At 39.7% G+C, this 21266-nt stretch overlaps 1 protein-coding gene across 1 annotated transcript in view; it reads left to right on the forward strand.

Moving 5' to 3' along the window:
- GOLGA5 (golgin A5) overlaps window positions 1-21266 on the forward strand; it is a 40919-nt gene that overhangs the window by 12284 nt on the left and 7369 nt on the right. Inside the window, exons 6-9 of the mRNA XM_017857976.1 lie at window positions 48-251; window positions 4802-4972; window positions 8524-8652; window positions 13391-13489. Of these exons, the coding sequence (XP_017713465.1) occupies window positions 48-251; window positions 4802-4972; window positions 8524-8652; window positions 13391-13489 (603 nt within the window). The remainder of the gene's footprint in view (window positions 1-47; window positions 252-4801; window positions 4973-8523; window positions 8653-13390; window positions 13490-21266) is intronic.

Here is a 21266-nt window from a genome sequence, read left to right on the forward strand (position 1 = left end):
TTCAAAGCTAAATGATATCATAATTATGATATAAAAATTTGTCACAGAATGAGTTTGCTGCACGCCTTAATAAAGTGGAAATGGAACGTCAGAATTTAGCAGAAGCAATTACACTGGCAGAAAGAAAATACTCAGATGAGAAGAAGAGGGTTGATGAACTGCAGCAGCAAGTCAAGCTATATAAGTTGAACTTGGAGTCCTCTAAGCAGGAATTAATTGACTACAAGCAAAAAGCTACTAGAATACTCCAAGTAAGCATGAAATGTACACTTTTGGATGTTAAGATGTGCGAGTTAACTGAAAGACACTTTGAGATTCTGTGTAGATACTGTGTGAGGTGCTTTGTTCGTGTTTGGCTGATTGGCTAGCTTTAGGTGCCTTACTCTACTTTAGAAATTTTATTAAAAGGATGTGGTGTGTCTTGTTCCTACCACTTCTTTTAAAAAAAATTCATTCTGCCACTGCCTAGTTCAGGTCTTCAACCTGTCACCTTACTCACTGTGATGATATTAATGCTTGTTGTTGAGCAGCTCTTCATTCTTCCTTGTTGATCTCCTATTGAATTTTTGCAGCAACTGCTCTAGGACTCCTCCAGTTCTCAGAATTGCCTCACCCAGCTTTTTTTCCCCTCCCTCAGATCTAAGGTGACCTTACCCTCTACTTCATTAAGAAAGACTGCAGTCATCTAATGTCGTTTTTGAGTTCTTTCCTTTGCCCCTCATTTCAGAGGGAAAACATGTCCTTTCCTTTTTTTCTAGGATCATTTTCCTGCCTGTGCATTGATTCCATCTCCCATCTCATGTGTAAGCCCTTTCTCCGTAAATCTATGCCTTTCCTTCCCGTGTGTGCCTCTCTGCGGCTGCCGCCTTCTGGCTCAGTTTACTTAAGAGCACATGGTTACTTAGTGGAAAAATGAAGACTAGATCTCGGACTCCTGCCTACAAGAGAAACAGTCTCTTTTAGCTTTGTGACCACTTTGCACTATTTCCCTATCTTCCTTTCTTTCAACGTCATGGTTACCAGAATTGTTGTATACATGCTGTCTTCGTTTCTGTAGAACTTGTTAACTCTTATCTCCTTCTTTTCCTACTACATGTCTGAAATTTCTTCTCAAAAGTATTTGATGACCTAAATAAATATTCTCTGTCCTTTTCTTAGTTTCCATACCTTGTATTTTGGTAGAACATTTGGCTCTGTTAACCCTCCCACTTTCTTGGAACTCCTGCCTTCTATGCTGTTCACATCTCCTTGGCTCTCTTTTTATCCTCTTCAGCTGTTTCTGTCTCTCTTAGGCCCTCTTCCCAATCTCTGAAGAGTAAGAGTCCTCCTAAACTGTCCTGAACCCTCTTTCATCGTCCTTTCTTACCTTGCATTGCCGTATGCTCACTCTGCCTCTGATGGTCGCCTGCATATGACTTCAAGCATGTTTCCAAGCCTGACCTCCTGACCTCATTGTCCAGCTGCCTGCTTTGCAGGCATGGGGTGTTCAGCTCCCAGACCAGCATCTCCCGCATTTCCCTCTTTTGGTCAGCGTTACTGCCATGTGGCAGTAAAGCTTGAAACCTCAGGGTCATTTTTGACTTTACCTTTTTCCTTTGGTGTCAAACTCCTAATGGCTGTGAATACCTTTTTCTAATGCTGCTTCTATGAAGTATCATATTCATCTACTCCCCAAACCCTTCTTCCTAAGTACTTTTTTGTATCACCCTAATTTGTTAATTCATTGAAAAGTTACTTATTGAGCACCTAACTACTCAATAGGCACAGAGGATACAAAGCTCAAAAGATATGTCCTCTTCCTTTAAGAAAACATTCATTTTAGTGGAAAGAAACTGAGATAATTAATGTAATAAAGTTATTGATGCAGTACGATGGAAGCTTGAGAGAAGAATCCCTTAAAACTTGCCTGGAGCTGTCAAAGATCACTGCACTGAGGAGATGTGGTATAAAGAGAAACTTGAAAGATGAATAGGAAGACTCATGATAGGGAAGAGATTTCTGAGAGAACAACCTGTGCCAGAGCAAGGGAGCCAGAGAGAACATGGCATATTTAAGGGACTGCAGCTAGTTCCATACTGCTAGAACATAATGTCTTCAGAGATGGGAGGCAAAAGACTCATAAAGCTCAACGACAGGCAGAAGCCATGGTCAGGTTTGAGTGTGAGAACTGTGGCAGCCTGATGAAAAGGTTAGGGGAGATCTGGGCCCCTGTCATGTTCATCGTTGTATCCCCAGCACTGTGCCTGGTACTTGGTAAATTATTGAAAATATGGAAGTGATAAGGGGTGGCATGGTGACATCAGTGGCATGTAGATGGTGAAGAGGTGATCATAAGAAATAATGCGGACCTTATCAAAGTTTGTGGCAGTGAGGATGGCAGGCAGGGGACAGCTAATAGATATGTGGGAGATAGAATATTTGATATGTGGAGATTTAATTGGAAGGATGGGGAAAAAGAAATGGAATCTAGGATGATTCCAGGTTTTTGGTTTGAGTGTATGAATGATGTTTCCTTGTGTTAATAAAACGGGAAATAGGAAAGAGAGCAGGTTAGGGTTAAAGGAGAGTATGACAAATTATGGGAAGTATGCAAAATTGATGCAGCATTGAGGTGACAATGCTAGAAAGGTAATTAGAAGTAAGTTGGGAGAGTAGATAAGATTAGCCAAGAGTGATGTGTAACCTAATGGGGAGAAAGGCTGAGGTCTAAAAACACAGTCTTAAACATCAGCATTTGTAGACTGGGCAAAGGGAGATAGCCTGCAAAAGAAAAGTACTGAGAAGATGAGCGGTCAGAGATTGGAGAGAACCAGGAGGAGACTGATGCCATCCAGTGAAGCCAAGCAGGGGGAGAGTTTCAAGTGGGGCATGATGCCCAACCACAGCAGGCGGCTCTGATGTGACGAGTACCGAGCAGAGTTCCTGGACTTGGCGACGAGGAGGTCCCTGGGGACCGCTCAACAGAGCGTTCCGGGGTGGACTGGGAGCTGAAGACACTGAGGCAGGGTGCCTGACCGTGGACACTAGGACAGTAGCTAGATGGGGGAATGAGGTTGGGAGGTTTCTGGTTTTTTATTAAAAAGATCTTAAAATGTTATAAATGATCATATTTATTATAGAAAATTTGAAGAATACAAAAAAAGTTTGAAGAAGGAAATGGAAATAATCCATAATCCTGCCACCCAGAAAAGGAAAAATTATTTTTGATGGAGGAGAATGACTTTAAAATATTTTAATTTAACATGAAAGCTGCTGGTCCTTATTGTTCCTAGACTAGAATTAGGACTTTATAAGTTGGTCTTTGCATGTCAAATCTCTTCTTCAAACTCATTTTTTATCTCAGGGATCAGAAAACGTTGAGAGGGTCAAATAGTAAATATTGTAGGCTATGTGGGCTACCTGTAGTCTCCCATCACATATTCTTTGTTTTTATTTTTTATGATTATTTTAAAATATAAAAAAAAATTTTAGCTTTCAGGCTGTACAAAAACAGGCCCACGGACCATCGTTTGTGAGCATCTTCTTCATAGCACCACCAGGTTAGCCTCTTAAAATGCATCTCTAGTCATGTCACTCCTCTCTCTACTTTTTGGTAATTTGTTTTAGCCTGCCAAATAATATTAAAACATTTTAGCCTGAGATCTGGAGCCCCTCCAAATTGGTCCTAAAATACTGTCTGAGCTGCATCTCACAATATTTTCTTACAGACTTTCTGTGCTTTTTGCATTTTTATTCTTTGCTGTCTGTTTTTCTCTGCACTTTTCTACCCATATTTCAAGGCCAACATTTATACTCTTTTAGAGTTAAAGCCTCCTCTTACCCAGAAGTGGTTTTTCCTCTCAGAACTCTGCAAGTAATCCGACCATATCCCTCTCTCTACTTCTACTTGTGTTGATTGCCTTCTGCTGGAGACTTCTAACTTCTCTTTTAGGTTGTAAGGCAGAGGGTACTATCTATAGAGAGAGACATTGTCTTTATTGCATATTGCACAGAACACTTAGCACCATGCCAAATAAATACTTGTTGAGTAGAATGTGATGGAAAATAAAAAGTGTGAGAAGAAAATGTGAGAAAAGTCTTGTTTGGCCAGGTGTGGTGGCTCACTCCTATAATCCCAGCACTTTGGGAGGCTGAGGCAGGAGAATTCCTGGAGGCCAGGAGTTCAGGACCGGCCTGGGCAACATAGCAAGACCATGTCTCAAATAAATAAATAATTTGTTTTTAATCTTTTATTTTATTTTATTTTATTTTGAGATGGAGTCTCGCTCCATCGCCCAGGCTGGAGTGCAGGGGCGCTATCTTGGCTCACTGCAAGCTCTGCTTCCCGGGTTCACGCCATTCTCTTGCCTCAGCCTCCCAAAGTAGCTGGGACTACAGGAGCCCACCACCATGCGCGGCTAATTCTTTTGATTTTTAGTAGAGACGGGGTTTCACTGTATTAGCCAGGATGGTCTCGATCTTCTGACCTTGTGATCCACCCGCCTCCGCCTCCGAAAGTGCTGGGATTACAGGCATGAGCCACCACACCCAGCTGGAAAAAAAAAAAAAAAAAAAAAACTTATTCATAACATATTTGTAACAAGTTTTCAACTTTACCATGATTGTGAGGCTAAAGTCCAAGGACATCATACAGCAAGGCTCTGTTGTGTTTTTTATCCTTAGGGATTTAAGAAAATCTGTGGACTTTCTTTGATGGAGATAATGGAATTTTTTTTAGTGAGTTATTTTCTGTATAGTAGATGATATTCAATATACAAACTAATCTCTGCTTTGCTTAAACATATTTCTTTTTTTATAACAGTCTAAGGAAAAATTGATTAACAGCCTGAAGGAAGGCTCTGGTTTTGAAGGCCTAGATAGCAGCACTGCCAATAGCATGGAGCTGGAAGAACTTCGGCATGAGAAAGAGATGCAGAGAGAGGAAATACAGAAGCTGATGGGTCAGATACATCAGCTCAGATCCGAATTACAGGTAAGATTCATGGTGGTTCAGCTTAGCAGACACCATATACCCTCAGGTGTTAACAGTATGAGCATGATAGATTCTGTATTCTGGGGAAGCAGCATTACTAAAGCGATAGGTTTCTTTGGTTTTTTTTTTTTTTTTTTTGAGAGGGAATCTCGCTCTGTTGCCCAGGCTGGAGTGCAGGGGCACGATCTCTGCTCACTGCAAGCTCCACCTCCCAGGTTCACGCCATTCTTCTGCCTCAGCCTCCCGAGTAGCTGGGACTACAGACGCCCGCCACCACACCCGGCTAATTTTTTGTATTTTTAGTAGAGATGGGGTTTCACCGTGTTAGCTAGGATGCTCTGTCTCCCACCCTGGAGTGGTGTGATTGTATCTCACTGCAGCCTCAAACTCCTGGGCTCAAGCAGTCTTCCCGCCTGCCTCAGGCTCCCGAGTAGCTGGAACTACAGGCACACGCCATCACGCCCAGCTAATTTTTGTATTTTGTAGAGACAGGGTGTCCCTATGTTGTCTAAGCTGGTCCCAAACTCCTGGCCTCAAGTGATCCTCCCTCCTCAGCCTCCCAGAGTGCTGGAATAGCAGGGCTGTTGCAGCCCGTGCTGGGCTAAAGCAGTATGTTTCTTTCTTTCTTTCTTTCTTTCTTTCTTTCTTTCTTTCTTTCTTTCTTTCTTTCTTTCTTTCTTTTTGTTTCTTTCTTTCTTTTGTTTTTTTCTTTCTTTCTTTCTCTCTCTTTTCTCTCTTTCTTTCTTTCTGTCTTTCTGTCTTTCTTTCTGTCTTTCTTTTCTTCTTTCTTTCTTGAAATGGAATCTCGCTCTGTTGCCCAGGCTGGAGTGCAGTGGCGTGATCTCAGCTCACTGCAACCTCCACTCTACCTCCCAGGTTCCAGGGATTCTCCTGCCTCAGCCTCCTGAGTAGCTGGGATTACAAGCATGTGCCACCACACCCGGCTAATTTTTGTATTCTTAGTAGAGATGGGGTATCTGCATGTTGACAACCTGGTCTTGAACTCCTGACCTCAAGTGATCCACCCATCTCGGCCTCCCAAAGTGCTGAGATTAGAGATATGAGCCACCATGCCCAACCAGGTTTCTAATCCATAAGTTGACCATAAACTTATGGGGATAAAAAACAGATTCATTCATTCAACAAATAGTTACCAAGTGCCTGCCGTGTGCCTAGGTTTGGAGTTAGAACAGAATCTTCATAATTATAGATGTTACATTCTAGTGATTAAAAGCAAATCAGATTTGAGCTTGTATGTGAAGCTGAGATGTTTTCTGATATTAGTATGGGCTCAGGGATTGTCTTCTAATTACAGTTTTATCCTTACTCTTATAATTTATAGTTTATGTATAATTACTGTATTTAATCTAAAAGTAGAGTTGAGCCATTTATTTTGCTTAAACTTGGGGGTGTTTAACATCATTATCGTAGGAAGGAGTCTCTGAAGGTGAGAGAAGATAAAGTGCAGCGTAGCGAGCTTCCTTTTCTGAAAAGAAAGGAACTTCTTGTAAAGACTGTTCATCCATGCATTAACTCTGCACATTGTGAGACTTGTGAACTACAAAAGAAAGCATGAAAGTTGTGAGAATAGGATACCTTGTCTAGAGCATAGACTTGAATAGCAGACAGACCTGGATAGATTCCGTCTTTGGTACTTAACAGATGCTGCTTGCACAAGGCACTTCATCTTGCGGAGCTTTAATTTTCTCATCTACAAAATGCAGGAAAACAAAGGTTCTCTTGACAATAAGGGGTTATATATAAAGAGCCTAGCATTGTTTCTGACCTGTAATAGACCCTCAGTTAAATAATAGCTGCTATTATTTCTGGGTTTATTGTTACTCATTAAAGTAGGATTTTTTTTTTTAAACTGTGAATTTAAATTCCAAAGAATTCGGTCCTGCGAACTTAGAAATTGGGTAGATGCTTAAACTTACTCTGTTCACATCTTTTGGTGAGATTATGAAAATGTTTGTTTTATTTAGTATCTCAGCATCATTAATGACATTGACCTATTTTCTTACCCTTCTCAAAATGTATGCAATGTATAATAACTATTAGGTCTAACAAAATGGAAGAATTGTAAATAATTACAATAGCTGTTGTTTACTGAGCACATATGTTCCAGATACTGCATAGAGCTCTTAACATACATCCTTACATTTATTCCTTACTGTAACCTTTTGAGGGAGATGATGATATTCTCATTTTATAGTTGAAGAAATTTAGGCATGGAGAAGGAAAGTAACTTGCCGCAAGACTAGTAAAGTGGCAGGGCCATGATTAGAACCTAGTCTAACTCCAGGACGTGTTTTTGACCACTGTGCATAGTGCCTGCCTCTCAAGAGTTTGCCCGATGTAGTCAAATTGATGACAAAGATTAATCTACCTTCTGCTAACCCTGAAAACTCAAAGGTAGGGAAAAATAGTTGTCATTATTGCTTTTTCCTCTAAATCTACAAAGTTGTGTGAGTTCAGAGGATTGTACTGTGATTATCTGGGTGTCTTGTTAGTTCTTCCAAACAGCATGTGAAGTTCCAAGGTTTGTGGTGATGAATATGAAAAAGAATGTACCAAAAGATAAAAAAGCAAAAATAAGATGCTGATTTTAATCTCCTGTTGTGCCATGTGAATGGACTCATGCTTAACCCATTTGGGGAAAATATAGAAACCTAGAGCCATGTTTTTGCTACTAGGAGATTTGACAGGAAATCCAGAAGGTGAGTTCAAAGAAATAAGAGTAAGGAACACGGGAACATGTAAAAACCAGTAATAGTAATAAAGAAATAAAGCTAGAAGAAGAAAATTATATGCCAGCTTCTGGTGATATGCGTGACAAGTTATGTTCTTATCATATGTTGATCACTGGGCACAGATGCACGCCAAAACTAATTACAACCTGCAATTTCAGGGGACTAAGACAGTGAAGTCCTTTGTGGTATTATGTTTCTGATTTTTTTTGAAACTGTTAGCTTTTGAGTAAAGATATAAGCCTCCCAGTGAGCCTCTGCTGATACTCATGAAACCACATGGCTTATGTGCTGCAGCAGCTGTAGCGCCCCATTCATTCTGTTAGCCGTTAGCCATAGTAGACAATGAAGGTGTCAGGTTATATGCTCCCTATAGGCTGAAACCATGTCTCACTCACCTTTATTACTCAGTGCCTCCTGAGCCCAGCACATAGCAATTGCATGGTAGTCACGTCGTGTGGCTCACACCTGTAATCCCAGTGCTGTGGGAGGATTGTTTGAGGCCAGGAGTTTGCAACCAGCCTGCGCAATAAAGCCATACCCCATCTCTAAAAAAAAAGAAAAAAAAAAATTGGGCCAGGCCTGGTGGCATGTGCCTATAGTCCCACTACTCAGGAGGCTGATGTGGGAGGATCTCCTTGAGCCCAGGAGTTTGAGGCTGCCATGAACTATGATTGTGCCACTGCACTCCAGCCTGGGTGACCATGAGACTCCGATTCTTAAAAAAATAATAATAATTGCTCAATAAATGTTGAACTGAATGTTATTTATTGCTTTTACATGTAAGCTTTTTCTCTTTAGGATATGGAGTCACAGCAAGTTAGTGAAGCAGAATCAGCAAGAGAACAGTTACAGGATCTGCATGACCAAATAGCTGGGCAAAAAGCATCTAAACAAGAACTAGAGACAGAACTGGAGCGGCTGAAGCAGGTCAGGATTTGAGATTGATGACTACTGAGACTCTGTCCTCTAGCAGTCATATGAGGAGACCTCCCAGCAAAGCAGCTTACTGAAATTTTTAGAGTATGGGCTCAGGGTTACCCCACAAGTTCCTCCTGCCTTCCCATCCCATCTGAAGGGGTGGCCTGCCCCTCCACACCTGTGGGTATATCTTGTCAGGTAGGACAAGCGACTGAGAAAAGAAATAAGACACAGAGACAAAGTATAGAGAAAGAACAGTGGGCCCAGGAGACCAGTGCTCAGCATGCAAAGGACCTGCACCGGCACCGGTCTCTGAGTTCCCTCAGTATTTATTGATTACTATTTTCACTATTGCAGCAAGAGGAATGCGGTGGGTGAGCAGGGTGATAGTGGGGAGAAGGTCAGCAAGAAAACATGTGAACAAAGGAATCTGTGTCACAAATAAATTCGAGGGAGGGTACTATGCCTGGATGTGCACGTAGGCCAGATTTATGCTTCTCTCACCAAAACATCAGTGGAGTAAAGAGTAACAGAGCAGCATTGCTGCCAACATGTCTCACCTCCCGCCACAGGGTGGTTTTTCTCCTATCTCAGAATAGAACAAATGTACAATCGGGTGTTATACTGAGACATTCAGTTCCCAGGGGCAGGCAGGAGAAAGAGGCCTTCCTCTTATCTCAACTGCAAGAGGCCTTCCTCTTTTACCAATCATCCTCAGCACAGACCCTTCACGGGTGTCGGTCTGGGGGACGGTCAGGTCTTTCCCATCCCACAAGGCCATATCTCAGGCTATCACATGGGGAGAAACCTTGGTCAATACTCGGCTTTCCAGGGCAGAGGTCCCTGTGGCTTTCCGCAGTGCATTGTGCCCCTGGTTTATCAAGAATGGAGAATGGCAATGACTTTTACCAAGCATACTGCCTGTAAACATGTTGTTAACAAGGCACATCCTCCACAGCCCTAGATCCCTTAAACCTTGATTCCATACAACACATGTTTTTGTGAGCTCAAGGTTGCGGCACAGAGTTACAGATTAACAGCATCTCAGGGCAAAGCAATTGTTCAGGGTACAGGTCACAATGGAGTTTCTTATGTCTTCCTTTTCTACAGAGACACAGTAACAGTCTGATCTCTCTTTCTTTTCCCTACACCATCTTCCTTGATTTTTGTTTCTTAACAGATGAGAAATGGAGGCACAGAATGGTGATGGCACTTGCCTGGTACAACTAATTAAAGATGGAATAGAACCAAGGTTTCCTGTTTCTGAGCCCAGAATGCTTTCTGTTACCCTGTCTGTATTTTATTATATCTCCTAGTATAGAAAACTTCAAAACATATTATATTCATCAGTTGGTTTTCATAGTTTATTGCATTTGTGCTTTCTAGGAACAACAGTAAATATTATTTAATAAAAATACAGATACAATGTTAGTACCATATTAACTGTTCTTTCTGCTTGAGAAAAAAGTCTTATACACACTCTTCTAGCAAATCATGTTTAAAATTATATTTCATTGTTCAATTAACAGTTGTATGCTCCCAAGCCAAATTATTTTACTTTAATGTACTCATATAATAGTTTCAATATTAACACAGTTAAACGTAGCCACATTTTCAGAATAAAGTTCTATATCTAATGTTAATAGCATCACTAATTTAGTAAGTGACAACATTGTTTTAGGCATTTAGTACATATTATCTTATTTCCTACTCATAAGTAAATCACTACTATTCTCTTTATTTTACAGACAAGAAAACTATTCTTATAATTCTCAGTGCTTTACTGTTAATGTTTCCATCTTTGTGTATTTAAATTCTTTAAAGACATTTTTCATTAGGATTTATTACTTCTGAAACTGGTTCTCTTCTCAGAGAAATGTTTTTTATTATGAAAGTTGTACTTCAAATCTGTTTCCTGAGTACTCAGTGAAAAACTCACCAAGTAACAACCTGCAGGGTACGTCATAGGCAGTTTTAGATAATTTAGTTATGAGATTAGCTATCCTTTCAGAAATTGCATTTTAATTTATTCAAGGGACTATTATATATTTAAAGGCAACAATTTAATGTTCTTGATGCTTAATGAGATAATTTTCATTTTATTGTGGTAGATGGTTTTTACTATACCTCTTCCCAGTGCCTTTTTAAAATGAGGGAGTTAAGTAGAAGAAAATGGAGCTTCATGTAGCTATGGGCTGTTTATTCAGTAATCAGATGTTCCAGATGGAAAGTGTTTAATCTTGCAATTGAAGAGTCCTTTAGTGCTTCTTATTAATTTAAGTGATATCAACCTTAAGTTTTGTACTTGCCTAGAACTTAAAAGAAAGCAGACAAACCTTGTAAAGTGTGATTCTCCTACCCTAGTTACCTTTCTCATAATCTCTTTTCTCATCTCTCTTGATTTTTTTCCATTTGTGAGATGAACAACTTGAGCTAAATGTTTAACGGAGTCTCTAGCAATGTGCTGCCATATCACCTTTACTTGTTCAGCTAGCTCCCAAACTGCTGCTTTACTCTTCACTCTCTTCACAGTTAAGCGGTTAAGCATAAAGCTTTTGAAAGTACTCAGTAACTCCAGTTACTCCTTTTTCTCTGTTCTACGTTGTATTTCAGTGATTTGGACACATTTTTGGATTGGCATGCACTTTACTGTTAGATTCTGAGCTGACTCTGAGTGATCATTCTACAAACGAACAGTGCATTAGTGCAGTTGTTAATGAGTTTGGAGGTATTAGCCTTTTTGGGGAGATGAGCCTTCTGTCTGTAATATGAATTGCAAATAATTTTTCCCAGCTTGTCATTTGTGTTTTAGTTTGCATAGGGTTTTATTTTGTGTTATTGTCATGCAGAAGTTGATTTTTTTTTTTTTTTTTTTGAGACGGAGTGTCACTCTGTCACCCAGGCCGGAGTGCACTGGTGCGATCTCAGTTCACTGCAACCTGCGCCTCCTGAGTTCAAGCAATTCTCCTGCCTCAGCCTCCTGAGTAACAGGGATTACAGACGTTCACCACTATGCCTGGCTAATTTTTGTATTTTTAGTAGAAACGGGGTTTCACCATGTTGGCCAAGGGCTGGTCTTGAACTCCTGACCTCAAGTGATCCACCTGCCTCAGCCTCCCAAAGTGCTGGGATTACAGGTGTGAGCCACCACACCCGGCCAGAAGTTGATTTTTGTGTAGTCAACTTTATCATTCTTTTCTACCAAGGCTTCTGGATTTTCAGTCACAGTGTTCCTCTTTCTGAAATTATGAAGAAATTTGCCTCTGTAGTTTTCTTCTAGTACTTTTTTGGTTTCATTTTTGCATATAAATCTTTGATTTATTAGGAATTTACTCTGATGTGTGAGGTGAGCTACAGATCCAACCTAATTTTCTTCCATATGGCTGTTTTCCTAGTATCATTTTTAAAAATGTTTATTGATTTGTCACCTTTATCATGTCCTAAAATTCTCAAGGTATCTAGATCTGCTTCTGGACTTTTATTCTCTGCTATTAGTCAGTTTGTCTGTTTATGCATCAGTACCACATTGCTTTTAATTTTTGAGATTTTATATGTTTTAATGTCTTTATGACCCATTCTCCTTTTCAGAGATTCTGGCTTTTCTTTTCCTTTTTTTTTTTTTTTTTTTTTTTTTTTTGAGCCAGGATCTCACTCTGTCACCCAGGCTGGAGTGCAGTGGTACAGTCACAGCTCACTGCAGCCTCAACCTCCTCAGGCTCAGGTAATCCTCCCACCTCAACCTCCTGAGTAGCTGGGATTACAGGCACGCACCACCAAGCCCAGCTAATTTTTTTATATTCTGTAGAGATGAGGTCTCACTATGTTGCTCAGGCTAGTCTTGAATTCCTGGGCTCAAGCAATTCACCCACTTCAGCTTCCCCAAGTGCTAGAATTACAGGTGTGAGCTCCCATGCCCAACCTGGCTTTTCCTTCTTACAGTTTTCCATATGAATTCTGGAATAACTTGACGTAGTTTAAAAAAAAAAAAAAACAGCTTTTGTTTTGTAGAGATGATGTCAAACTTATGAATTAATTAGAGGAGAATTGACATCTTTATGATGTTATATTCCTAAGAATATGGTGCGACTTTCTGTATGTTCCAGTATTTTTTGTACCCTTTAAAAATGTTTTAAAGTATTCTTTATATATGTTTTACACATCTGTTGTTAAATTTGTTTTTGTTACTATTATTTATTGGGGCCTTGTTCTCATATCTTCTAACTGCTTTATATAAAACTATTGATTTTTATATATTATTTTGTATTCTGCCACCTTACTGAATTATTGTTTTCTTTGTCTCACATACTTTCCCTCTTTTAAAATGTTCCTGGTTTGTGTTTTAGTCTATTTTATGAACATTATATTGATCTTTATCATACATTTTATGAATATTTTTCCAGTTTGTTGTCATATTAATGCTGTATACCTGAGATTCTTGAAGAGATTATCCATTCTTCCTCATTACTACAAGATAAACATTTTTTTGTTTTCTGATTATTTACGCTGTTAATATTTATTACAAGCCTTTGTTTACAATACATACTGAAGTGCTAACTTTTCATCAGACCCATCCAAGTCTGTTATTCACTCAGTTATATACTCATTGTATAATACACTCAGTTATACACTGAGTTATATGCTCAGCACATACCGATTGTCTACCATGTGCCAGGCACTGATTTAGGTACTGAGGATGGAATAGGGTACACTTACTTCGCTTCTGTTTTGTTTGTGCCTCACTTTGTAGGAGTTCCACTATATAGAAGAAGATCTTTATCGAACAAAGAACACATTGCAAAGCAGAATTAAAGATCGAGAAGAAGAAATTCAAAAACTCAGGAATCAGGTATGACTCACTATTCACAACTTATGAAAAGATGCCACTGGAAAAGCTACATTTTTTACAAAAGGACACAGTAAAACCTTTCCCCATGTTTTCACCTGAGTTCTGTTGTAACAGTGGTGGCATAAGTTCTTTTCAACCTGGTATAGAAATTTCATCTAATGCCATTTGAGTCTACATTTGCTCTGTTCTATGATTTGCTTCTTATGGAAGTATCTTGTAGCCAGTCACCAAGTAGATGAGAATTACCCCGGAATTTCAGACCTTTGGACTTCAGTGTGGGTACACTGATTGCCAGTTTCATAATTGTGATTTCATTTTCCTAAGAAAAATGTAATGATAAATCTTCCTATTAATGGTCGATCAGTGTTCCTTAAAGTCACCAAGATCTTTTTTTAACCCTGAAAACGTAAAACATACAGAAAATAATGACACTCGTGCCTGCCACCCAGACTTACCAAAGCCTTTATCATTAGTTGATAGACTCATGCATTCACGTTCCCTGTAATTGTAGTTGCCCTTTCCTTCTTTAGGTTTAGATGATTGATTTAATGGACTTAATAATAATTTGAATAATTTACATAAAGATTTATTCTTTATTTTTTAGTTAATGGCTTAGTTTGAACTATGAAAAGTCAAATAATTTTGGTCTTTTAAGTTTCCAGATTTGATAATAGTCCATAATTTGAAATGTTTTGAAATATTTTGTCTTAATTTTCTTTTCTTTTTTTTTTTTTGAGACGGAGTCTATGACTCTGTCGCCCAGGCTGGAGCGCAGTGGCGCGATCTCGGCTCACTGCAAGCTCCACCTCCTGGGTTCACACCATTCTCCTGTCTCAGCCTCCCGAGTAGCTGGGACTACAGGTGCTGCCACCACGCCCGGCTAATTTTTTGTATTTTTAGTAGAGATGGGGTTTCACCGTGTTAGCCAGGACTTATTTTTTATAAGAGTTGAGAACATCGCACTGATTTAAGCATTCCCTTCTTCCCTTGCCTATTTTGTGAAATACTTATAAATGGTAACATGATGTGCTAGCAGAAAGTCAAAGAAAAGAAGAAGCAAAAACTACCAACTGGTTTAATCCTTAAACATTTCTATATTTGCTAAATATTTATTGAGTATCTACTGTATCTGAAGTATTGCACCATTTTTGTTAATCCAGAATTAGGCCAGGTGAGGTAGTTCATGCTTGAAATCCCAACACTTTGGGAGACCAAGTCAGGAGGACTGCTTGAGCTCAGCAGTTTGAGACCAGCCTGGGCAATATAGTGAGACCTTGTCTCTACAAAAAGTAAAAAAAGTAGGCGTGGTGGCACACACCTGTAGTCCCAGCTACTTAGAGGCTGATATCAGAGGATCACTTGAGCCTGGGAGGTCAAGGCTGCAGTGAGCTCTCAGTGCACCACTACACTCCACCTTGAGTGACAGAGTGAGACACTGTCTCAAAAAAAAAAAAATTAACCATAGGGTGGCTTATGCCTGTAGTCCTAACTACTTGGGAGGCTGAGGCAGGGAGATCACTTGAGGTCAGGAGTTCAAGATCAGCCTGGGCAACATAGTGAGACCCTCATCTCTAAAAAATATTTTTAATTAGGTGCATGGTGGCATGTACCTGTAAGTCCCAGCTACTTGGGAGGCTAAGACATGAGGGTCACATGAGCCCAGGAGTTCAAGGCTGCAGTGAGCTATGACCACCCCACTATACTCTAGCATGGGCAGCAGAGAGAGACTTTGTTTCTTAAAAAGAAAGAAAGAACCATAGGAAGATTTCTCTTAAAGGTTTTTCATCAAATTAGAAGACAGAAAACCTTTCTCCCATAGAATTAAGTTAACTTGTACAATTTGAAAAGAGAGCAACATCTTAATACATTTCCAAAAAAAAAAAAAAAAAATCAACACATTGGAGTAAGATTTATTCTGAATGCACAATAAAGAATTATGCTTATCATATTACTTTTGGGCTTTCTGCACGTAAGTTAAAAAAAAAAATAGGTTGCCAGTTTGAATATTTTTTCATTTTTCGCGCCTGTAATCCCAGCACTTTGGGAGGCAAAGGTGGGCAGATCACTTGAGGCCAGGAGGTCAAGACTAGTCAGGCCAACATAGCAAAACCCTGTCTCTACTGAAAATACAAAAAAATTAACTGGGCATGTGATGCGGACCTGTAATCCCAGCTACTTGGGAGGCTGAGACAGGAGAATCACTTGAACCCAGAAGGCAGAGGTTGCAGTAAGCCAAGATTGTGCCGCTACACTCCAGTCTGGGTGACAGAGCCAGACTCTATCTCAAAAAAAAGAAAATATTGCATGGGAGTAGATGAAAACATACAGAGAAAAACATGAACCTTTATTTTTATCCCCTAATTAGACTTGTAAAATTACCAAAATTAATTTGAGATGATGCTGCTCTAAGCTATAAAGCGTCTAGGAGAAAGTATAGGAGAATCGTTGTGCAATTTTCAGGCTGACAGATTTCTTAGAGAAGATACAAAAAGCACTAACTGTAGAAGAAAATGATAAATTGCTATTCATAAAATTAAAATTTTCTTCTCTTCAAAAGACATCATTATAAAATGAAAACAGGTAAGCCACAGACTGGGAGATAATATTTACTCTCTCTATGTATATACATATATCTGATAAAGGATTTATAACCAGGATAAGAACTCTTAATAATAAGGTACACAGCCATTTCTTTTAAATAGGTAAAAGACTTGAATAGACCCTTCCAAAAAGAAGAAAAAAACATACCTTGTTTTATTGCATTTCTCTTTATTGCAGTTTGCAGATACTGCATTTTTACCAAATTGAAAGTTTGTGGCAACCCTGCATCAAGCAAGTCTATCCACACCATTTTTCCAACAGCATATGATCACTTCATGTCTGTGTCACATTTTGGTAATTGTCACAATATTTCTGATTTATTTATTATATCTGTTGTGGTGATCTGTGATCAGTGACCTTTCATGTAACTATTGTAATTGTATTTGGGGCACTACAAACTGCACCCACATAAGACAGTGAACTTAATCCATAAATGTGTGTGTTCTGACAGCTCCATCAACTGGCCATTCCCACATCTCTTTCCCTGTCCTCGGGCCTTTCTAGTCTTTGAGACACAGCAATATTGAAATTAGGCCAATTAATAAATCTACAGTGGCCTCTAGGTGTTCAAGTGAAAGGAAGAGTCACATGTTTCTCACATTAAGTGAAAAGCTGGAAATGATTAAGCTTAGTGAGGAAGGTATGTCAAAAGGCAAGATAGGCCAAAGACTAGGCCTATTGCACCAGTTAGCCAAGTTTTAAATGCAAAGGAAAAGTTCTTGAAGGAAATTAAAAGTGCTACTCTAGTGAACACATGAATGATAAGAAAGCCAAACAGCCTTATTGCTGACAAGGAGAAAGTTTGAGTGGTCTGGATAGATCAAACCAGCCACAACGTTCCTTTAAGCCAAAGCCTAATCCAGAGCAAGGCCCTAACTTTCTTCAATTCTATGAAGGCTAAGAGAGGTGAGGAAGCTGCAGAAGAGAAATTTGAAGCTAGCAGAGGTTTGGTTTATGAGGCATAAGGAAAGAAGCCATCTCCTAAATGTAAAAATACAAAGTGAAGCAGCAAGTGCTAATGGAGAAACTGCTGCAAGTTATCTGGGAGATCTAGCTAAGATCATTGATGAAAATGGCTGCACTAAACAATAGATTTTCAATGTAGATGAAACAGCCTTCTAATGGAAGAAAGTGCTATCTAGGACTTTCATAGCCGGAGAGGAGAAATCAATGCCTGGATTCAAAGCTTCAGAGGACAGGCTGACTCTCTTGTTAGGGGCTCATGCTGCTGGTGACTTTGAGTTAAAGCCAGTGCTCATTTACAATTCTGCAAATCCTAAGACTCTTAAGAATAATGCTCAATCTGTGCCGCCTGTGCTCTGTACAGGGAACAACAAAGCCTGAGTGACAGCACATCTGTTCACAGCATGGTTTATTGAGTATTTTAAGCTCACTGTTGAGACCTACTGCTCAGAATAAAAGATTCCTTTTAACCTACTGCTCAGAATAAAAGATTCCTTTTAAAACATTACTGCTTATTGACAACACTCCTGGTCACCCAAGAACTCTAATAGAGCTGTACAAGGAGATTAATGTTGTTTTCATACCTGCTAATACAATATCCATTTGGCAGGCCAAGGTATAATTTTGACTTTCAAGTCTCATTATTTAATTAAATTAATTAACTTTCTTATTTTTATTTCTTGAGACAGAGCCTGATTCTGTTGCCCAGACTGGAGTGCAGTGGCCTGATCTCAGCTCACTGCAACCTCTGCCTCTTGGGTTCAAGCAGTTCTTTTGCCTGAGTCTCCCAAGTAACTGGGATTACTGGTGTGTGCCACTACAGTGGGCTAATTTTTGTATTTTTGGTAGAGATGGGGTTTTGCCATGTTGGCCAGGTTGGTCTCGAACTCCTGGCCTCAAGCAGTCCGCCTGTCTCAACCTCTGAAAGTTCTGGGATTACAGGCATGAGCCACTGCACCTGACCAGTTAATTTGAGACAAGGTCCCACTCTGTCACCCAGACTGGAATGCAGTGGTGTGATTTTGGCTCACTGTAACCTCCACCTCCTGGGCTCAAGTGATCCTCCAACCTCAGTTTCCCAAGTGGCTGGGATTACAAGTGTAAGCTACCACGCCTAGCTAATTTTGTTTATTGTTTTTAGAAATTAGGTCTCACTATGTTCCCCAGGCTGGTCTTAAACTCCTAGGCTCAAGTAATCCTCCCCTCTCAGCCTCCGAGAGTGCCTAGATTACAGGAGTGAGCCACCATGCCTGGTGAGTCTTATCACTTAAGACATACTTTTTATAAGGCTATTACTGCCATAGATTCCTCAATTGGATCTTGAGGCACAGTCAATTGAGAACCTTCTGGAAAGGATTCACTACACTAGATGCCATTAAGAACATTTGTGATTCATGGGAGGAGGCCAAAATATCAACATTAACAGGAGTGTGGAAGAAACTGATTCCAACCCTCAAGGATGGCTTTGAGGAGTTCAAGACTTCGTTGGAGGAAGTAATTGCACATGTGGTAGAAATAGCCAGAGAACTAGAATTAGAAATGGAGCCTGACGATGTGGCTAAATTGCTGCAATCTCATTATAAAACTTGAACAGATGAGGAATTGCTTCTTACTGATGAGCTAAGAAAGTGGTTTCTTAAAATGGAATCCACTTTTGGTGAAGATCCTGTGAACATTGTTGAAATGACAACAAAGAATTTAGAATACTACATTAACTTAGTTGATGAAGCAGTGGCAGGGTGTGAAAGGATTGACTCCAGTTTTGAAAGATGTTCTGCTGTGAGTAAAATACTATCAAGCATTGTTACATGCTACTGGGAAATCTTTCGTGAAAGGAAGAATCCATCAATGTGACAAACTTTGTTGTTATCTTATTTTAAGAAATTACCACATCTACCCCCAGCCTTCAGCAGCCACCATTCTGATCAGTCAGCAGCCATCAACATCAAGGCAAGACTCTCCATCAGCAAAAAGATTAGGACTCACTGAAGGCTCAAATGATTGTTAGCGTGTTTATTTAAAGCAAGCGTGGGCCGGGTGTGGTAGTTCACACCTGTAATCCCAGCACTTTGGGAGGCTGAGGCGGGTGGATCATCTGAGGTCAGGAGTTTGAGACCAGCCTGACCAGCATGGTGAAACCCCATCTCTACTAAAAATACAAAATTAGCCAGGCATGGTGGCAGGCATCTGTAATCCCAGCTACTCAGGAGGCTGAGGCAGGAGAATCACTTGAACCCGAGAGGCAGAGGTTTCAGTGAGCCGAGATCACACCATCGCACTCCAGCCTGGGCCGCAGAGTGAAACTCCGTCTCAAAAAAAAAGCAAACTTGTCTGACCCATAGTCAACCCAACACAAATTCGTAAACTTAAATCATTATGAGATTTTTTTGTGATTTTTTTTTTTTACCTCATTAGCTATCATTAGTGTTAGTATGTTTTATGTGTGGCCCAAGATAATTCTTCCACTGGGGCCCAGGAAAGCCAAAAGATTGGACATCCCTGATTTAAAATATGCACATTGTTATTTTAGACATAATGCTACTGCACTCTTAATACACTACAGTATATTGTAAATACAGCATTTTGTTGTTGTTTTTGGAGACAGGATATTGCTTTGTCACCCGGGCTGGAGCACAGTGGTGCGATGGCAGCTCACTACAGCCTCGACCTCCCAGGCTCTAGTGGTCCTCCCACCTCAGCCGCCCCCGAGGAGCCGGGACTACAGGCATGCGCCACCACACTTGGCTAATTTGTAAAATTTTTGTAGAGGTGGGGTCTTAATACATTGCCCAAGCTGGTTTTGAATTCCTGGACTCAAGCAGTCCTACCTTGACCTCCCAAAGTGCTGGAATTACATGCGTGAATCACCACACCTGGGCTAACTATAACTTTTATATGTACTGAGAAACCAAAAAATTCATGTGACTGACTTTATTGCAATATTCACTTTATTCCAGTGAACCAAACCCATATTATCTTTGAGGTGTGCCTGTGTATGAATGATGAAATAAGCATGTGAATAGGTGCTCAGAGTCATCACTAAGGTATACTACCACACACCCACTAGAATGGCTGAAATGGAAAAGATTGGCAGTAGCACGTGTTGGTGAGGATGTGGTGCAGCTGGAACTCTCACCCGCTGCTGGTAGAAGTGCACAGCAGCACAACCACTTTGGAAAACTGGCTATTTCTGATAAGGCTAACATAATATCTAACCTGTGACCTTAGGTGTTTACCCAGTGTAAATGAAGACGTATGACCACAAGAAGACTTGTACATGAATATTTATAACATACTTGTTCATAAATAGCCCAAATTGGAAACAACTCAAATGTCTATCAGCCCCTAATGGATAAACAAATTGCACACCATTCGGCAAACTAACACAACTCAGATGAATTTTTTTTTTTTAAAGCCATATGCAAAAGGATTCATACTGTGTGATTCCACTCATAAGAAATTCAAGAATAGGCAAAACTAAATTCTGGTAATAGAAATCAGAATAGTGGTTGTCTAGGGTGATGGAAATATTCTTTGTTTTGATCTGGATGTTGGCTATGCCGTCAAACATTTGTCACAATTCATTTTATGCTTAATACCTGGGTATTTCACTATATAGGTTTTACCTTGATTAAAAAATCTTGAAGTATGTTGATTAGGGGATCATAGTACAATCCTAAAATTGAGCATTCTTTTAAAAATAGTAAACTTTAGTTTATACTGAAATTCCATCTAGTTGTTATTTGTTGTGGTGTGCTTAATTTGTGGGGAGTGCTGTAAAGAATTCATAAGAAAGGAAGCTAATTTTTTAAGTGCCTGCCATATGACAGGTAGCATGTTAGGTGTTTTATATATTAATTTAAGTAAACATCGTATCCATGAACAAGGAAATAGGCTCAGATTTAATAGCTTTCCCAGGATATTGTAGCTAGGAAATATCAGAGCTGGGATTTTAAACTTAGATCAAACTTTTTTCAAACCTGTATTGATGTAGACAATGATTCTTACCCACATGAAGCTGACTTACAGTTTCATTGAGGAGGCGAAATTGACTCCCATAAAACAGCGTTATCGGAGTGACTGATAAATACCAAGACACTTACCAAGAAGGCTAAGATTAACCTGGGCTAGAGTGATTGGAGAGGACTTCAACAAAGAGTATGAAGTATGTTGATTAGGGGATCACAGTGCAATATTAAAATGGAGCATTCTT

The sequence above is a fragment of the Rhinopithecus bieti genome, unplaced genomic scaffold, assembly GCF_001698545.2.
Source record: "Rhinopithecus bieti isolate Rb0 unplaced genomic scaffold, ASM169854v2 scaffold_41913, whole genome shotgun sequence".
In the NCBI taxonomy this organism is placed as follows: Eukaryota; Metazoa; Chordata; class Mammalia; order Primates; family Cercopithecidae; genus Rhinopithecus; species Rhinopithecus bieti.